The 19,705-nt window shown below is 43.4% G+C and overlaps 1 protein-coding gene across 1 annotated transcript in view; it reads right to left on the bottom strand.

The window, feature by feature from the left end:
- Positions 1-19,705, bottom strand: part of LOC123967682 (low-density lipoprotein receptor class A domain-containing protein 4-like) — a 232,369-nt gene that overhangs the window by 15,535 nt on the left and 197,129 nt on the right. The window contains exon 4 of the mRNA XM_046043853.1: positions 953-1,107. Coding sequence (XP_045899809.1) covers positions 953-1,107 — 155 coding nt within the window. The remainder of the gene's footprint in view (positions 1-952; positions 1,108-19,705) is intronic.

Below are 19,705 nucleotides of genomic sequence, written 5' to 3'. Positions count from 1 at the left end.
AAAAAAAAAAAAAAGAGAGATGAAAAGGAGGACACACATGCATAAATCCTGGCTGTTTATGTGTCTGTTAGGGGAAAAGGCCATCGGCTATTCTTCCAAATTTTCTCTGCTACGGGGCTTTGTTGGCTTGTTGCTTTCTGATGTTGCATTTATGCCTTTTTTTTTTTCTTATGTGTCTAGTTCTGTTTGCATAATTTCTGTTTTGATTGGTCGGTACGGAGCAGAGAGTGAGAGGAGAGATGAAAAAGATGAGATGAGAGGTTATTAGCTGAATTTAAATAATCAGTTAACGGGACAACGAAGTGCACAAGAGCTTTCATCTGTTTTTCAGATACTGGTCTAGAAACCGGGTTTATCAATGGACCAATCATTTTGCATCACGGATCACATTCTGTACCTGAGGCCATTTCACTGGGAGCAATCTTGCATTGTGCGTATATGCAACTTGGTGTGTGTGTGTGTGTGTGTTTGTCCCAGAATGTCGACATGTCAGTATGGGGGCAGAGCCGCTGCTGTCTAGACGGCGCTGTAGTGAATTAAACATCAAGCCCTGACACAGTCTTGCTCTGAAGAAACCAATTCGGCAAGTTCATCTAACAGACTGGAGCAAAGCTGTTACCTCAGTGAAACTGGGACAGAGACTACGACTGGGATAAAAGGATTCATTTAGCTCAGCGCAGCTTTACTGGAAACAAACTGGTAAGCTATGTTTGTCCTGCTTCAGAAATAAAGAAATGTACTGTCACAATGAATACGCAGGGACATTCAGTGAGAACAGATGAAGCGACAGACAGTGCAGTTTTTCACTCACTATCAGTTTCGATGAAAATGTTATTGGCATGGATACTGAAAGAAGAGCACAGCCAGAGCAACTAAATACAACCCAATCCAAACAGTATCTGTCTCTCATTCACTCTCACTCACACTCAAACTCACACACAGTGTTACTGACCTGCTGCAGTGCATGGTCGTGCCTGCGGGCCTGGCTCTGCCTTGTTATGAAGGACCAGGTAGACAGCTTGTAGTGGTTGAGCAGGCAGATGATCACCACCACCATCACTGTCATCACCACGATGATGATGACGATCTGAACAAACTCCAGTTCAGCTGCACAAACACACAAAACAAGAGAGAGTGGGGGGGTTAGCATCAAACATTTACAGGAGATGTAGATCCAAAATAAATTAAATCGTTAAATGAAGCCTAATGAAAAGAAGGGGGGAAAAAAATTAGGTGTGAACATCTACAAATCCACTGCAACTGGGCATCTGACTGAGGAAGATCCTGTGAAAATGTGATATGATCAAAAGCTCCTGAACAGCTACTAAATGGACCTTTTGATGAGACTGTTTGCTCAACTGGGAAACACTGTTTTAAGGGATTTCACTGAAAATGTTTGAGACTTTTAAAGGAGTCCCAGATTGAGCACTATTCTGCCTGACTGTCAGAACGTGTGTTCACCAGCAGGGGGTAGCAGAGGTCAAACTCCAAGTCAGTCTGTAAAATACTGAGCATATAGTGGTTTATATGTGTGCCAGAAGATTTGACAGGGGAAAGCTTCAAATCACAGAAAAGATGAGTGTACAGTGGTTTCTTTGTGGAGACTCTGAATAACTGCGGTGTTTCTGTCCTCAACAAACAACAGTGAGTGACACACACACACACACACACACCAGCATCAGTGCTGATCTGGGATGACCTCCCAGATCAGGGCACCACTGGGAGACACAATGATCCCTGCCTCACAGTCACGGCTGGCCCTCGTCTCTTGTTCATTGTTTCCTCTTTTTTTTCCTCCATTCTCCACCCACTCTGTCACTTTGAACCCTGCCTGAATCTCCACTTGCCCTCCAGCTCTCTATCCACCTTTCCTCTAACCCAATCCCTCCATCCTCCTCTTTCTCTCCCACAAGTCTTTCCTTGTATTCTCCCAAATGTTCCTGCCTTTAGCAATCTCCCTTCTTGCATTCCTCCCTCACCCACCACCATTCTTTCTCTGTGTTTCTTATTCTTCACTGTCTCCCACTTTCCTGTCTCTCTCTTCCTCTATCTATGCCTCCTTCCTCTCTCTCTCTCCTCCTCTTCACTCCCTCTCCCTGCCTCCCTAGCTGCAGTGTGAGACTCTTTTGTTGTGTGTTGTCGGGTTTGTTCTGAGCAGAAGTCTTGACCTTGTCTGGTTTTGGCACACAGTCTGACCTCTGACTCACACTCTTACTCACTGCTGGACACTCACTCACTCTATGTGTGTGTGTGTGTGTGTGTGTGTGTGTGTGTGTGTGTGTGTGTGTGTGTGTGTGTGTGTGTGTGTGTGTGTGTGTGTGTGTGTGTGTGTGTGTGTTTATACAGTTGATGTCCTTGTGTGTGCGTGCAGTTCTGTAAGAACAATGACACAATGTACACTCAGCTATTTGAGCTACAATGCCTCGATTCTGGCGGACACCTCCTCCACAAAGCTCTGTACAATTTGTGAGTATTACCCACAATCCACCATGGCAGTTTTCGACACAACAGGGATGGGAGAGTTGGTGCTTTGATTACCACTGGACAAAAGATTTGGAATAAATTCACAAAATAACTTTCCATTCTTACAAAAAAAAAGTAGAAACGTGCAAGAAACACAAAACATTAAAGCGGGGACCAGCCCTGTCCGGTAAAACCAAACCTATCCCAGTCTTCCCAGCCTCAAGACACTGAATAACTAAGCCAGTAAAACCAACCGACAGTAACCACCATAGAGCAGAAGTATGAAGTGCTTAGTGCAAAACAAAAACGATAGACAAGATCAACAACATTTCTTTTGCACGATGAAAGGCGACGAGTGAGCGGTGGAGAGTTAAGCAAATGACTGAAACCCTCCCCATTAACAAAGTATTATGAAGAACAAAAAGGTGGAAATGATGTCCTAACCCAACCCATTTCTCACACCAGACATTTGAAACTGTGTTTTTAAGCTGTTCATCACAATATGAGTCACCTGATGTGCAACAGTAAGGACATGGGGAACAAAGTGTTGAAAGTGAAGATGAAGAACCAAAACTGCACTAAACGAGAAGTGGAGTTCTCTGGAAAAAAGGAGGTAAGATTACATTAATACAATACAAGAAACTAGTGTACTGAAAAACCAACATAATACCTGGTTTCTTCAGGTGCGGTGTACCCCCTTTCACTGGTTCCCAATCCTTTAGTTGTGAGCCTTCAAAGCTGAGCAATGCCTACTCATGACACCTTGTGTGAAGGCGTACATGTATGAGCTGCGAACAGTTCAACCAAAAAGGGGGAGTTCCCACATCAGATTGCAAATTTTAAGAGTTTAGACAAGGTAAAACTGTATTTCATAAGAAGAAGACTCAGACTCTACAGCCATTTTTAACCGCTCTGTGAGGCACTTCGTTAGGAAATTGGTGCTTTGTGCTAAATTCTAACATCAGCACTTTAACATGCCCACAGTAACAATGCTAACATGCTAACATTAGCCTTACACACAATTACTGCTTAGGCTGATGGGAACGTCATTAGCTCTGCAAGTATTTGGTCATAAACATAAGTATTGGACAAATACAATTTTGACCTGATGATGGCGCTAGATAAAATCAGGGGATTAAAGTTATCACAATTCATCCTGAGGGGAATCTGAATATTGGTTAAAAATGTCACATCAATTTATCCAACTGTTGTCTAGAAATTTACTCCAAACCACAAGTGTCACCAAAGTCAGAAGGATTGAGCATTTGAGGACCATTAATTAATTACCACTAATTCACCTGGTAGAGCTGAAATATTGGATATAATAAAATAACTATGACCTTCTGGCAGCGCTAAAGAAAAAGCCAGGAGATCACTGAAGTCATTAGGATTCATCTTCTGGAGAGCATGAATGTCTGTACTAGTTTTCATGGCTCCAGTAGTTGTTTTCAGTCTGGCCCAAAGACAGACCGACACTGGCATCCAAAGAGCCATGCTGCTAGCGTAGCTAACAAACAATGAGATGAGAAAATCAAAAGAAACAAATACTATTTCCTTTCTTTTCTATCTTGTTAACCATGACATGACCCCTCAGATGTGTTTTGCAACCCTTGCGTTGTCCTCTAAATGCATTGGAAAGATGTTATGTTGCTAGGCTGACTGTTTCATTTGGGAGCTTGAGCCAGCCTGGGCCTGTGTGCTCACCACAGCAGTCACGGGGAGGGGACCGAGGGAGGGTTTCATTCAGAGAACAGACTTCTGGGAAACCAAGTCAACCAGCCCCTTCTGTAAGCCTGCCGGGTAAATTATCACATACTCTGCCTTCTGCTGTTGTAAAAGCCACACAAACCAGACGCCAGACTCAAAGCTGTCTCCTGAAGTATAGGCGGGGATGTTTTTACAGTTCAAGTTAAATAAAAGTAAAGCGGCTACACTTAATGGCCTCTCCTCTGAACGGCAGGGAGGAAGGAAGCCAGAGGAGGAGTTGAGAAGGCAGGAAGGAAGTGTGGGGAGGAGGCGAGATTAAAAAAGAAAAAAAGAGGCAGGGAAGAGGGGAGGCCTATCCTGCCTAACCACAGTATCCACCCAGTTCAGAGGCTTCAGAACACAGTGTACAGCACTGACTCCCGCACAGGCCAGAGATCAGTGTGTGCTGGCAGTCTGCATTACCAGCACCAGTCTGATGTTATTACAACAGTAATCCACTTGTCAAAACAATATCAGTCCGGCATCTGCAGAACCCTTTTTCCTTCAGCAGGCTGAATAATTTGCATCGTTTTTTTTTCCTGCTGTGGTGAGGAGAAAGGCCATCAAGTTTATGTGAATCATGTGAAAGTGGCCATTCCCAGAAGACCCTTACACTACAGCTCTCTCAAACATCTGTACATACACTGTTAGAATTTGAAAACCCCCACCTATTTGCTCAAAGTAGTTTACCGGAATAAAAAAGACAAACATAAAAGTGGTTTAACCTGAAGAGTATAGATTAAATATACTTTCAGGTTGCCTAAAAAAAACAACAACTTATTTTTGAGCAAAATGTTATGGATTTGATGACAGTAGTGTCGCTAGAAGATTGGGGTTTTCCACCCAAGCAGGCTGCTTTTCATTTCACTGGACAGGTAAAAATTGGTTTCCCCCAAAATGTTAGGCTATATGCTACTGAATTGGCCATTTCCTCTTTTAGTAGTATAACAATGATTAACTATGTATAATTTGACACACGTCATTGTCAAGACTTCCTCTGTTTAACTGCAGCCATTTTCACAACTAAGGAAGTGAATCTTCTCCCTCATCCAGCCACAGTATTGAAGTAGAGAGATAAAATAATAGCAGTTGCTGTTAGATACTAGGGCTGGGTATAGTTTGACATTTTTGACAATACTACTGTCGACACAATACCTTGGTTATTTGAAGCCCTATCAGACACAGACAGCAGTCACAGCAGCATCCCGGTGTCCATTCAAAAAGCCAGAGACTAAAAGAGAGAGTAAACAGCATGGAGAGAGGGTGCACACATGCACAGTGACCCAATGACGGCCCTTTGACCTGTATGTGTGTGTGTGTGTGTGTGTGTGAGTGAGAGTGACAGAGGCCAGTGGGAGGTCAGACAGTTCAGCTGACTTGCCAGTGAAAAGAAGCCGTCAGACACACAGACAGAGGACACATTCAGACACAAACACATGAGATTGTATCATTCTAATGAATCATTAAATACATACAAATATTTTTTCATTTACAGTCACTGATATCTAAAAAGCCTGGAGATATAAAACCAAATCTGTAAGGAGAGATACGGCTTGACAAAGGAGAGAGGGAAAATGTTCTTTGTAATATGGGTAAACCAACTCCTGAGCACCAAAATCTGAGCAACTTCTTGTAAAAAAAAAGCAAAACCTAAAGAACTTTCTTTTGCCTTGGCTGGTGATATTTTAAAGGCCTAGATCGAAACGCATGCAGCATGCTGCTCCTGTGTGTCAACACCAGACCGTCTATACAATACAGTCATGGTCTGCTGCGTTTGGGTGATAAACACTATCTGTGAGAGTGACAGGTTAACTATGTGGCACACTCTAATCTCAAACTGGCACAGGACTGTCTACTATTCCCTGCTGCCTTAGCAACAGCCTGTTTCAGTGCATAATTCCCTACAACTTGGACCAACTCACACTGTACATCTACAGCAAATTCATTCCTACTGGCAATGAGAAATAGTTAAGTGCATGGGGAAACTCACTTCTGTGACTAATGAGGGCGTACAGGCTTACTCTGTTTGGCCCTGAAATGAAAATCAGGCTAATGGCTATCTATAGAGACTGCAGACACTCAGCCGGGGCCTCTAACATTGTTATTGCTCAATAAACTTAACATTTGAGATCGGATGACCTTAGACGCTTCCGTGAGAAAACCAGGCCTGGCTGGTTTCGTTTGCACAAAGGAGCAGGTCTTTGTCCAAAACCACGAGAATGTATTCCATGATTCAGGTTTGAAAGTGGATGTATGCTGACAATGGAGCCTGAGCGTGCAGGGAACGGCTCGCTAGCTGCTTGCTAATTCAGAGTAGGAGAGCTACTCCCACCAGCAAAGGAAATGCGTTTTCTCTCAGACTGGAGAGACCGAGCTTCAGCTGTTACGAATCCTATCTGGCAGCCAAGCAGCACACAGCCCCAGAGCTAAAGCAGCAGTTTATGGAACTGTAACAGTGAACACGTCAGGAAAAACGCAGCCTGACCGGGCGCTGCTCTGGGAGGTGGCAGGACAGCAGAAAACAGACGGAAATGACAGCAAAATCTTCATCAGAAATGACTGGAATTTGCGTGTTCCATTAAAAACCAAAAGCTTGGCAAAGTGTGGAGGCAGCACACTTGCTGGTGTTTTTTTTTTTTTCCCATTTCACCTAGCCAAGCTGAACTCAACAAACCCTCCAGCTGGCTTATTTCCTCTGCAGTCATTTCCTGTTTCCTGCTGTACTCCAGAGCTACATCTCAGTCATGAAGAATTACCATTCTCACTGTCACACCTGGCAAGCAAAACTGCACTTTACTGTGAAATGCAGCGCTTCCTCCATGACTGATAGAGGAAGTGCTGCAAGTGCCGTGTAATTGTGCTGCTCCACCGAGTACCAGGCTCTCAATCTGTTGGTTTATAAGTCCGTGAACTCAGTCCACCACCTTATATTTAACTACGCACCTGTATTATAATGTAGTGCAAGTATGAAGTGAAAAGAGAGACAGAAGGCTAAGGACGCTTTCTTCGCTCTAACTTGCCCGTCGTTCTTCTGCTGCCCAGAGACCCCCAGCCCAGCTAGAGGCCTGCTGAGTTCACAGCCTGCTGCCCACCTCACTGGGCCCACACACACACACACACGCACAGACACACACAGAAGCACACAGCCCTGTCTGCTGCCACTGCCGTTGCTATGGTAACCCTTGGGCACGGTGCTGTGATCAACAAGGCCCGGAGCTGCTGGGGCGCCATGGCAGCGACCTGGCTGGCACACACACGTACACGCGCACACACAGTGGTACAGAGAGAGATGGAAAAAGACAAGGAGGGAGAGGAAGCCAATGCACACGCACACACACACACACACACACACACACACACGTAAAGAGAGTTAAGGTGGAAGGAGAGAGTTCAGTAATGAAGGGACAGAAAGAGTTAGGGGAAACGAAGGGGAAGAGAAAATGAGGTGCACACACACTCACACAACACTCTACCTCCCTCGGGAGACGTGCACTGTAAAGTCTAGACGGCTGGTATCAGCCTGGCAGCAACCGTCTCTCTAAAACCACAGTGTGTGTGACACAGCATGCAGCAGATATCAGCCTAGTTACAGCCTCCTCTCCTCTACTACAGTCAGTCAGTCTCTCCATGGAAATAAATGAACTAGTTTAGTGCTGCTTAACCCTGAGGAGAGGGGGCCATTTTGAGTGTGTGTGTGTGTAGGATCCTAAGCCCATTAGACAGGTAGCTCAGGGTCAGGAGAGCGATAGAGACAGTGAGGCGGAGGGACAGAGAGGAAGAGGAAAGGAGAAAGAGGAAGAGACTGATGAAAGAGGAAAGAGGGGGATGTAATGAGTGTGTCAGATGCAGAGAGAGAAAGGGACACTGACACAGACAGAAAGAGAGAGAAAGGTGCCAGACATGCTATGGGGACTATGGGCAACAAGAAAACAAACAATTACGGCTCTGTCTCTTCTCCACTCTCCCTCCTCTCACTTTTTCTTCATCCATCTATCCCTTCTCTCGCTCACACAGCACAGGGGAATCAGACAGCCTGTCTATGCTTTACCACAGAGACTAAACAGGATTAAAAAGCTAGACTCATACATGATGGCGACTTCTAACTTCTAACTTCTGCGTTGGGGCAGGGGACGTTCTGCCATGTGAGAAACATGCAGCAAAACTGGAATCAATGCAAAGACATTTAATGGAAAAGCTTAAAAGGTTTATTACAACTTGGGTCCTATTTTTAATAGTCATTGGTTATGATAACACTGTCCTCACCAAAAGTAGTGAGTGAGATCTGTAACACTGCCACAACAAAGTCAGGTTATCTAAATCACTTTATATGCAGGTAAAACTGAAAACTAATAGTCCTTCACTGCACAGGAAAACAGCTACGGAGAGTACAGTAGGTCAAAGTTGAACCAGGAAGTCGTTCTCATTCATATTTCTTTTCCAAATAAGTTTGACTAACCTCTGGGTTTGTCTGAAATCTGTCTGATCATCTGACTGCTTTGTGAGATTTTTAGAAATCAGCAATTCACTTTTTACTGGTAGAATTAATTGCCAAAACTGCACAAAAAACATAAATCAATACAAAGACCATGGGTTTACGAAACCACAACTTCCCTTTAATTCAACAGAGCCATGACCTAACCCTGACATTACCAGAGACTTAAAAGGTACTTGAATTGCACCTCTCTAAATTCTACGGCTGCCTCTTAAGCGTCAATGATTCGAATCATCACTCAAATGAGTCGTGCCTCATTTTGTCAGGTGCAGCATCATTGTACAGTGCAACACAGGAAAGCAGCATTACAGGCTATTAACAAACCTAGTTTCACAATCACTCATTACAAAACTAACAGGAATGGAAAATCAACCTGGAAATTTCAGTTTCGAGTACAGCTCTACTGAGATTCATCATACCAGACAAAGAAAACGTTGATACTAGGTGAGGGGAAACATTTCGCTGTGCATAGTAGGTAGGCTATAGTCTATACCCAGATTGTTCCACTCGTTTATTATCATTACATTCCAGACACAGAGCTAAGTACCTATTTTAGCTGAAAGAAAATTTCCTGGCGATTTTTCAAAAAAACCCCAGAAGGACAAGTACTTGCAGGATCCTCAAAGTCCGTATGACAAGTCTATTTCCAACTTAAAACAAAGGTGCTAGACAGATGGTATTTGCTCAATTTGTATGATGTGAACCAAAAGTTACATTTTCATACCAGGTATAACTTTCATTTATGTATCAAGGTTATTTCAATCATTTCATCAAAACATATTTTCGTACACAAAATACAAAATATTTTAAACATCAAATATGTTTATACCCTTTTGTGTCTTGTTACCATCTGTGCCATATTTGTTTAGATTAGGAAACAGGTTCAAAAACGTAGGTGCACCTAGCTAAAACTAATGCAGTCTAATACAATAAATACAAAGCAATAAATCCTGCCTTCATGAATGTTATAATGTTCGCTTTCAGTTTTAGAGAGGTGTTGATGTTCGTTTGGAGGCTTCAGTCTGTGCTGCTGTATAACTGTATTGCATAATACTGAGAGGCGTTTCTTATATTTTGTCCATCCCATTTATATCAATAGGATGGACAAATACTAAGCCGCTAAATGTTTTGTTCCACATTTTTTGAGCCGGCACAAAATCCCCACTGGCTCCAGAAAAGGCCATATCGTCTCCACCTGCATGAATATAACATGAACAAAGATCCGAAAAACGCAGGGCTCTGTGATAACATATCATGAATATTACAATATAGTCTAATATTATCAATATTCCAGTGCTGTAATATTCATGAACAGCAGTAAAGCAGAGAGGGGAGTTCAAGTATTCATCCAGTCGGCGAGATGGTGGACACGACCGTGTCACTTCACACACACAAACACACACCCTCCTGCAGTCAGAGCTGGCCTGCAGTCTCTCAGGTGTGTGTGTACATTATCAGAGCCAGACAGACAGGATAGCGTCTAGACACCCCCAACCCCCCTGCCATAAAGCCAGACTGACTACATTCTCTCTGAGTGATTGAAACATACTGGAGGGTCAGACTAATGTCAGGGTTAAAGTGAGTGTGTGTGTGTGTGTGTGTGCATGTGTGGGATGTTGACCGGGGTCAGCAAGGGTCAGTGTGTGTGTAAGTGGGTGTGTGTGTGTGTGAAGGGGTTGAGGTATGTTTTGTGTGATTAAAGCTCAGTCTGCTATAGCATGTTGCTCAAAGCTTGAACAGGGTGCGAGACATGGCTGTATGTGTATATGTGTGTGTGTTAGTTGGGCGGATATTTCTTCCAAAGTGGTGATTCTACTGCAGGGAAATGTATAATAGTTTATCATTAATGCGAGTAAAGTATCTGAAAAGAGAAAAAAAAAAAGAGAAAAGGTCTGTCCACTTGAGAGCAACTTTCTGCTTGTCTAGTTGCTAGATGATGATGATTATGATAATTACAACTATTATTCTAAAGGACATTGGGTAGTCCGTTCCACTATTTCTAAACATGCTGGTAGCAAATGACTGAAAGACACGGTGAAGGCGATCAGTCTGAACGCACAACAATAGCCTGGACCCAAAGCCCTACAAGTACCTCAACAAGCAAAAGGAGCAAGGCAATTAATGATGGAGACACTGTGATGACAGTGAAGGGTGAAGGGGGGTTGGAGACAGACAGTGTTGTCCGACAGACCGTAATAACCTGGAGCAGATTAGAAGGGTACAAGGGGTGTGTAGTAATGTTCTTTAACCTGGAAGCAGGGCTTTGACTGTGACTGGCAATGACGGGCTTCGTTAGCCTCATCGCTAACATACGCCTCATCGTCGTCGTCATCTTCCTCCTCCACACAGTCAGAGGAGACAGACACGCGGAACACACGCACAAGCACACACACAACCCAAGGGCAAACTGGCAAATGAAGACCAACAGACAGACAGATGGATGGAGCTGATATTGATATTATTTTCTATTCATGTACTGAACTTTAAACCAATTTATTATTTTTTTTTTAAACCAATAATAGGCTAAATAATCCTAGGCCTGGTAATATTCTAGATTTTTCTTATAGTCAATATACCATGAAAACTAACATGTATTGTGTGTGTATCCAAAGTAGGATATATCTTCCTTCATGGATTCCAAAAATTCATAAAGAACAATATAGAATTTAATGATCCTTCAATATAACGGTATTGAAGATTTTACATTATACTTTAGAAAAATACTAAAACAAATAGATAGAAAACAACCCCCCAAAATACACAAGAAAAAGCCAAAATAACACGTGCACACACACCATCTCACCTTGCAGACTCCTGTCAGCCAAAGACAACCCAGTCAGCCATGCAGACACATAGATCTATGTCAATTTAGCAGGGAGGTTGTGAAAATTATCCTGCTGTGTGCATTTCTCTACAGGTCAACATCACGGGTCTGGCTGAGCAGAACAAGAGAGGAGAAAAGAAAAAGAAAGTAGCAGCACACAGCTGCCAGAGTGGCACAGAGGGAAAAAAACCAGAAGGATAAAGAGAATCCAGCTCAGGTTGAAGAATGGCAGGGAGATTGGACGCAGAGAGGAGACAGGAACTAAGATAAGAGCGGGAAAAGAGAGATGAGGGGAGAAAGTCAGCAGAGGAAGAGATAGAGGTGCGGGGAAAATGTGGTAAAGGCAGACAGATGTTAAAGGCAGACAAACAACAAAGCGTGGCGTCTTGTGTCTCATCTCTGAGACTGAACAACAAAACAGCGGAGCAGCGGAAAAAAGAACAAAACAGAAGAGATGAGAGAGAGAGGAGGAGGAGGAAGAAACGACTGGGCTTTTGTCTCTCTGTCTGTCTGCATGCTTCCTGGCACATGTTCATTTGATAGAACAGGCACCCCCCCTCCCTACCCCACCACACAACACCACACCAAAACCACCACACACCTCACCCCCGCAGGAGAGGTGATTTCACCATGCGACTCTAAAGTGGGTTTTCAACATCAGTAGGGGTAACAGACACCTCCCAAACGTAGGCTGCATGATGCATATGTGCTGCAGACTCTCTGTGGCTGTTGCGATCAGCCAAACAGAGACAGCAGGGGATACTGTGGGTGGAACACAGGAAGCTCTGGGAGACACGGGACACATCCAAACTGGAGCTGCTTGGTCTGTTGGGGTTAAGCAGACATACTGTCAGTTTCACCCAGCTCCAGTATCATAGTGTGTTCAAATGTTTTTTGAGAGTTTGACTCTAAGACACTTTTTGTTTAAAGACTATTTGACCAAAAGTATGTGGACATCTGATCCTTATACTCGTATGTGATTAGTGAACATCTCATTTCACAACTATGAGAACTTCCATACAGCCTTCATTCTTCTGCTTTCAGATTTTCCACCAGATGTGGAAACCTGGCCGCAGCGATTTGCTCCCATTCAGCCACAAGAGAGTCAGTGAGGTCCAACACTGATGCTGATCGGCGTTCCAGTTCATCCCAAAGGTGTTGGGTGGGGCTGAGGTCAGGGCTTAGTCAATTGACAGCAACTTGGCATCCATTTTGACAATCTACTACTCATTTCAGACAGTTTTCAAGCAAAAGTGCCAAACATTTGGTTTCAGCTTCTCAAAATGAGGATTTCCTGCTGTTATTCATCATGTAACTAAATAAAAAAAAAAGGATTTACTGAAGTTGACTAAGCTGCAGAGTCCAAACTAGGGATGGGTGAGATTTGTTAATATTTGAATAGTTGTTAAATTATAAAAAAAATCTAATAGTTTTACGACTCTCATGTTGTTTAAGAAAATATATTTTCCTTTGTTTTTATCTGCGCGTGGTTGCGATGCGTCCTTACCTTGCTTCTGTAAAACGTGTGTTGCACGTTCAGTTCGGCTACAGCGCTGTGAGATGGGCTAGACGCTCCGGTTGCAGTTTATCAAGCTAAAAGAAATCAACAACTCTGTAATGTCACAGTCTGCCCACCGTAAAACGAGACTTATGTCCTACCGTAACAGCACGACGGCATCTGATCAGAAAGCACCCACTCTATCGTCAAGTCCAGGGAGCGGACCACAGACAAGGTAATAGTAACAGCAACTTTAGCATTTAACTGAAACCATGATTGATCGTTGAGCTGAAGGCTTGCCAAAGTAAGCCGCAATCCTCAGCTGTAAATGTACTCACGTGTGTTGCTATTCTACGCTTGGTTGGGCCGTGAGTTTGGGTTGTAACGTCACAGTCATAAGTTAAATTACACTGCTGATCTCGGTACCGGTGGGTGCCATGTACTTTACTACTATCTCCAGCGCTGGCATAGCGCTGAAACAAAGTGTGGAGACAAGTCTCCAGCTCTGAGCTAAATTAGTATGAGGAACCAGTGCGCTCCCAACTACGGTTTGGGACCAAAATCTGGCAACAAAGGCAAAGTTAATATATTACAAGTCCACAACAATTATTCATAGTTATTTGGGTGCAATCTTCGGAGAATGGTAGCATAGTTCCCAGTGCCAATCGAACAGTATTGTTGCTTGAAATAGCCGCAAACTAAAAGTGAAGTGAGGCATGTAGAAAGAGGTGTCCACATACTTTTGGCCAGCTAGTGTATGTAGACAGTATGTTTGATCGTTTATCGATTTACTTTCAAAAGGTTTTCACACACACACGAATTAATTAGTCAATCAAAAGGAAATTAATCAATCATTTAACAATAAGTCATATATTCCTGACTTCTAAATGTAAATGTTTCCTCTGTTTTGTGGCTGTAAGTTGAAGACCTCTGCGTTTTATGTGGATGGTAAAGCAAACAATGTGAAGATGCCCCTCGAGCTCTGGGAAATCCGAATTTTTCACTACTATTTTTAATGAACGATTAATTAAAAATACAATAGCAGCAATAGTAGTAATGGTAGTTGCAGCCCTATCTCCCACCTCACCAAGAAACATATTCTGAGGTAACCTAAAAACCTTCACATGGACCAAAACAGCTAAAACACATAATGAGGAAACAGAGAGCTCTGTGGCTTCAAAAAAACCCCACAACACAAGAGAAATGGCCTCCTCCTCTCGTGTGTAATTACACCCCGTATGTTTGTAATAACTCAGTTTAATCTGCTCTGCTTCTTTTTCATCTCTGCCCACAAATCATAACTGGTTTCCATTTTGGAAAAAGATGGCTCCTCAACAGCCGCATATGCTTGCGTGGCGTTTTATTCTGCTATGACTCACTGTCATCCTCACCGTCTCTCCACCGAGATGGACTGTCTCTCTATTTTAGTCTGTGTTTCTCCTCTTTCTCTCTCATTATGTCTGTCTCTTCTGCTCTTTTTGTCACACTCCTCTCACTCTCCCTTACTCTGTATTTATCCATCCAAACTCAGTTTTAATCTGTCCTTTTTCTTTCATCATCCATTACTCTCCTCCTCTTCTGTCTCTTTCAGCCTCCTCTCTGTAGCCCACCTCTTCTTTTTCACTTCACTATATATACTTTTGTCGTCATTCCTGCCTCCCTCTCTCTTATCCCACCTCCTCTCTTTCTCCTACCTTTCGTCCCACTTTTTCCTCCTCTCCAACTCTCTCCGACTCTCAGATGAAGGGGTGTAAACATGTCTTCCACATGTGGTCTTATTATGCCGAGCCAACAGAGCAAAACAACCACGCTTAAGTTGTTCAATAGGCTTCACCAGATGACTAGCGCCCCTCCTCTCCTACTTTGCCCCCCCCCCACCCCTCACGCCTCCCGTTTGGGTTGAGATGCTTAACAACCACGAAGCTATGCCTGGCAGGCAGGATTAGGCAGGAGAGAGACAGCGACAGAAAAGTGAGGAAGGAAGAGAGAGATGCCAAAAGGAAAGAAAGACAGTGAAAGTGAGACAGGGATAAAGAGAAGCAAGAGACTGAGAGGGAAGCGACATCAGTGCAAAAAAACTGTTGTGTGTGGGTATACGAGGCGAAAAATGCAAGATAAAGGGAAGTACGTGTGGGGAAGAAAAGAAAGAACTATCAAAAAACTTTTTTTCCCCTCGCTGGAACACTTGGCCGTGACCGCAGGCTGAACTTCAGTGCGGTGCTGAGCAACAGCTGCCGACAACAGAGGAAACTACAAAACAAAAAAAGGAAAAGAGGCTGCAGAGGAAGAGTCACTCTCTAAGTAAGTAATGGCGATGGTGCTTTGGAGATGGCCGGGATGTCTTAGGCTCGCTGAGGGAGGGAAAAAGGTATAAATAGACCGCGGGCGGCGGGGGTGGAGGTGGGATTGAAGGGGTTCAAACAGAGGGGAGGATAGTGCGTGGAGCGGCTCGTGCCACCATACAGTGTATCCATACCGCTGCAACCGACTGCTTCCCTCAACCGGCATGGAAGCAGGGCTGGACGATATGGCCAAAAATGTTATCATGATAAAAAGTTTTATATCTTTCAATATCGATAATTATCACGATAAGTATCAAATCATTATTCCTTTCGAGTTTCAAAGCTGATTTTTGCTCCTGAGTGTAAGATGAAGAAACCTGATGGTTAATTGTATTTTTCAGTCCTTTTTCCTCAACAAAATCAACATCAATGAAAAAAAAAATAAAAGTCCTCATTCGTGTATGATTGAAGGGAAAAAAAATCAAACATTTATTGAATATTTATTGAACATTTGTTATATTGTTATTGAAAAAAATTATATTGGGATAATTATTGTTAATGTTTTATTGTCCAGCCCTACATGGAAGCAGGAAGGTCAAGAATTTGAAGGGTTGGTTCGTCCAAAAAACACATTCTCTTAGTAACCTCAAGTGCAAGCGTCAGCAATTAGGTTCAACCGTATAGAAAACTCTGTATCTGAGGGCAGATATAATATTCCTCATCAGCTAGTAAATGCCTTAACAAAACAACTCAAAAGAATAAATTTAGTTTAATTCCTACTCAAGGCAAATCTGACCGACTGCATGGCCCTAGAGGTAAGAAAAAATTCTTCTTGTTCTTATCAGTACTTTGGGTGAAAGCTGACCCTTCAATGTGTTGGGATTCTTTTTGATGTGTAAATCAATGGTCTCTTGTACAACGTAAGCTTATCATTTTAAAAACACATGGCTGTGTAACGACATGAAGGGTGTGGGAATTTGTTTTTTGTTTGTGGCTCTGCTGAGAATGTGTTGATTAGGGATGAAACGGTTAGAGGTCTGATAAACCACCGTAAGATTCCTGACCGTCAGGTAGATGATCATAAATGAAGCGTTTCTCTCATGTTTTTATGAAATCTTCAAGATATTTCACTTTCTCGAGTAGACATGAAGAGCAGAGGAACAATACAGACTTGACATCTCCTCCTTTTTCCCCCTCGTCATATCTTTCTTGCCTTCTCTTTCACACTCCTTTTTCCCCACCCACACCACCCTCTTCCTTCTTTTTCTCCTCTCTCTGTAGAAGAACCACTTGGGGAGTTCAGCTCACGGCGAATACTGCGGAATGAAAAGAAGCTCCTGACTCAACGATGTAAAACTCTTTTGGGTGACACAAAGACCAGAGAGATCAACAACTTGGCAACACCCACGCACAGACACACGCTTTTATATCTCTTCAGTACAAAAATTGGGATTTCTAAAATCAGAATTAGACAAGACTGGGTTGAGGCTGATTCACTGTCATTCAACTCTGCAGGAGCTGCAGTCTGACTCTCTCTGTATGTGCTTCTGCAGACAAAAAACAGCTGAGAGGGCATGTCTGTCTCTGTTTAGGGCTGACACACACACACACACACACACACACACACGTTCTGTGCTCCAGCTCCTAGACATTCAGTCAGACTAGTAGACATTCAATGCAGCAACAGTCACATATTAACTGAGGGAAAGCTATTTGGCTCTTGAAATGGGACTCCCGAACAGTCCCACCCGCCTACTCACACACATATATATACGGAAGCAATTCATCACGGGAAGCAAGTTTCTTATGAGGAACCATAAACTCTTCCCATTAAGATTCTTGTCTCATGGAAATATAATTGCTGTAAATGAGCAGCTCAGGGTGCTGCATAACTGGTAGGGGACTAAGTGTTTATGGAAAGAATCATTATTCCAATCTCAAATGCACAGAATTTTTGACATTTTAAGACATTAGAGGGTTTAACTTTTAAGGATTTGTAATTTACAGATAAAAGGTATCTCTCACATGATGGCACGGATGTGGACAATTCTTAGTCCTTTTGTGAAACCTAACCTGCTGCAGACTTTGGTGTATGTGATCCGCCGGGTTAATCTGGCCGACAGATGGGGCACGCAGTGGGTAAGCAGGGGCCGTGTATTGCGATAGTGCTGGGACGGCACTGGGCTGGGCCAAGCCGGATGCTGTGACTATGACCTATATTAATAATTCACAAACAGGATCTCCATGCTGCACGGTGCAGGAGCCCTAATCATCATTAGCAATGCTAGCCAGGAGCCACGTTAGCTGCCTGCACAATGCCAAGCGTAAAGATAAGAGATGGAAGACCGAACATGCCATCCCTGTCTTCTTCTCTATTTTTCATGTGTCTAAATTAAAACTAATAAACATCCTTCAAACCATAAGACAAGCTGTGTGTGTGGTCGGTGTGCAAACTTCAAACAAAAGCTAAAGTTTAACAGATATGGCCACTTAAATGCTTTCAGTTTGCCTACATGATACATTTGCCTCTTCGGCTTTCTTTTGCTCAATAATAATTTATTATTTCCAGGACAACCCATCTCTGCAACTACTTCTACATCCTTTAAGACTTTATACTCCAGCATAGTAAACTTGCCAACATCTTGTGATCATGTCTGCATGATAAATATCATTTCAAATGAAATCATAACAGGATAGGGCTGGCATTATAATTATTCTCTACCCTGTCTGTGGCACTCAGTACCAAGCTCATTCTACAGACATTCATCTTTAAAACCACTCATATAGTCTCATTTAAAAAGTCATAAAGAGTCATTTCCTAAAACAGCAGGACACTGTGGATTTTAACAAATGAGAGTAAAGAGTGCATTTGTTGGGGACCATCTTCAACTACGGATTAACACACATTTGGTGCTCTATTGCAGTGGTTCTCAAAGTGGGGCCTGGGACCCCCAGTGGTCCTTAAAGACAGACTATACGACTTTCAGCGTCAGCAGATCCCCGTGCTGTTCAGACAACACGACTTGCAGTCTTGTGACAGAATTTTGAAGTCATTGTGGCGTTCACATTACATCACGTACTACACACACACACACACACACTACACCCGACGACTGGTCTCCAAACCACGTTTTGTCACGAAAATACACGTGAAAGTGAAACGGTAAATGACGTGAACCTATACATGACACAGCTGTTGTTTATTATAAAGACAAAGAATCTGGGTGAAAGAATGGATTAGCACATGCAGGTAGCAGGGATCGTTTGAGCTAAAGACAGAGCTGGAGGGGAGTAAAAAGGGTTTTGCAGTGAAAAAGTAGCTGTCTGCTCTGCCAGCTGCCTGCTCTCATTGGTTAGATGTGGATATCGAGTCGGCCGACTCTTCCAGATATTTGACATCCTAGATACCTGGCTGGCGTCCGGGAGCCGTTCTGATGCGCCGCTGAGTAGTTCACACATAACGATCGCCGATGATCGATCGATCGCTGATTAACCCCCGATCACAGCCTGGTGGCTTAAAGTCGTATAGTGTGAACTAGGCTTTAAGGGGTTCCAGGGGGTCCCCAGCAAAAAGGGTGAACATTTCTTTTCAAAATAATTCTATCCATAGATAACACAACGACAAAATATATGGTCGTGGGTTTCATATACTTTCTCTAATAAAACATCTAAAAGCAATAATTCTATCAGATAGGGGTCAGTGTGCCTCGTTGGTGTGGTTTTAGTAGTTTTTGGACACAGTGGCGCTCTAAGAAGAAGATATCTCAGGCTTTGGATACACACACAATACTTGTTAGTAGCAACGATTCATTCTTGGCTTTTCATGGTATGTTGACAATGAAGAAAAATGTAGAATACCTCCAGCCTTTAATTTAACATACACCATGTTGGAAGATGCTCTTTCCTTGACAAAACCAAAAATGCATTCCATATGTCGGCAAAGCTGACCATGCAGACACGGGCACCAACTTATTTAGATAATGACTCTTAACAAAATAGTTAGCAAGACGATGCCAATCCGAAACACACTGCATAACAAGCATCAGGTACATCTGGGACTTCCGAGGAGAGGAGAGGAGAAATGCTGTGTTGTGGTTGGGGGTTGGGAGTCAAAGAGGCAGACCAGACCAGACAGCCTCTATCTCCCTCTGACCCCCCTGTCTGAGTCTGTGCGCGCGCGCGTGTGTGTGTGTGTGTGTATGCGTGCAAGCTAGCAAGTGTCCCCTCTCCCCAAGCCAGACAATAGAGCAGGCCCTGTGCCTGATTGGGGTCAGCTGGTGGCTGCCGGGGGGGGGGAGAAGTGGGGGTGGTAGGTATCAGACACCGCTGTCTGATTTGTGTGTCTGAATGGGAACGGAGAGGGACCAAAAATCAGACAGCCGTCTGAATCACTACTGAAG

Source organism: Micropterus dolomieu, linkage group LG03, assembly GCF_021292245.1.
Source record: "Micropterus dolomieu isolate WLL.071019.BEF.003 ecotype Adirondacks linkage group LG03, ASM2129224v1, whole genome shotgun sequence".
NCBI lineage: Eukaryota > Metazoa > Chordata > Actinopteri > Centrarchiformes > Centrarchidae > Micropterus > Micropterus dolomieu.
The sequence above is the reverse complement of the archived record's forward strand: the minus strand, read 5'-3'. Positions and strand labels throughout refer to the sequence as shown.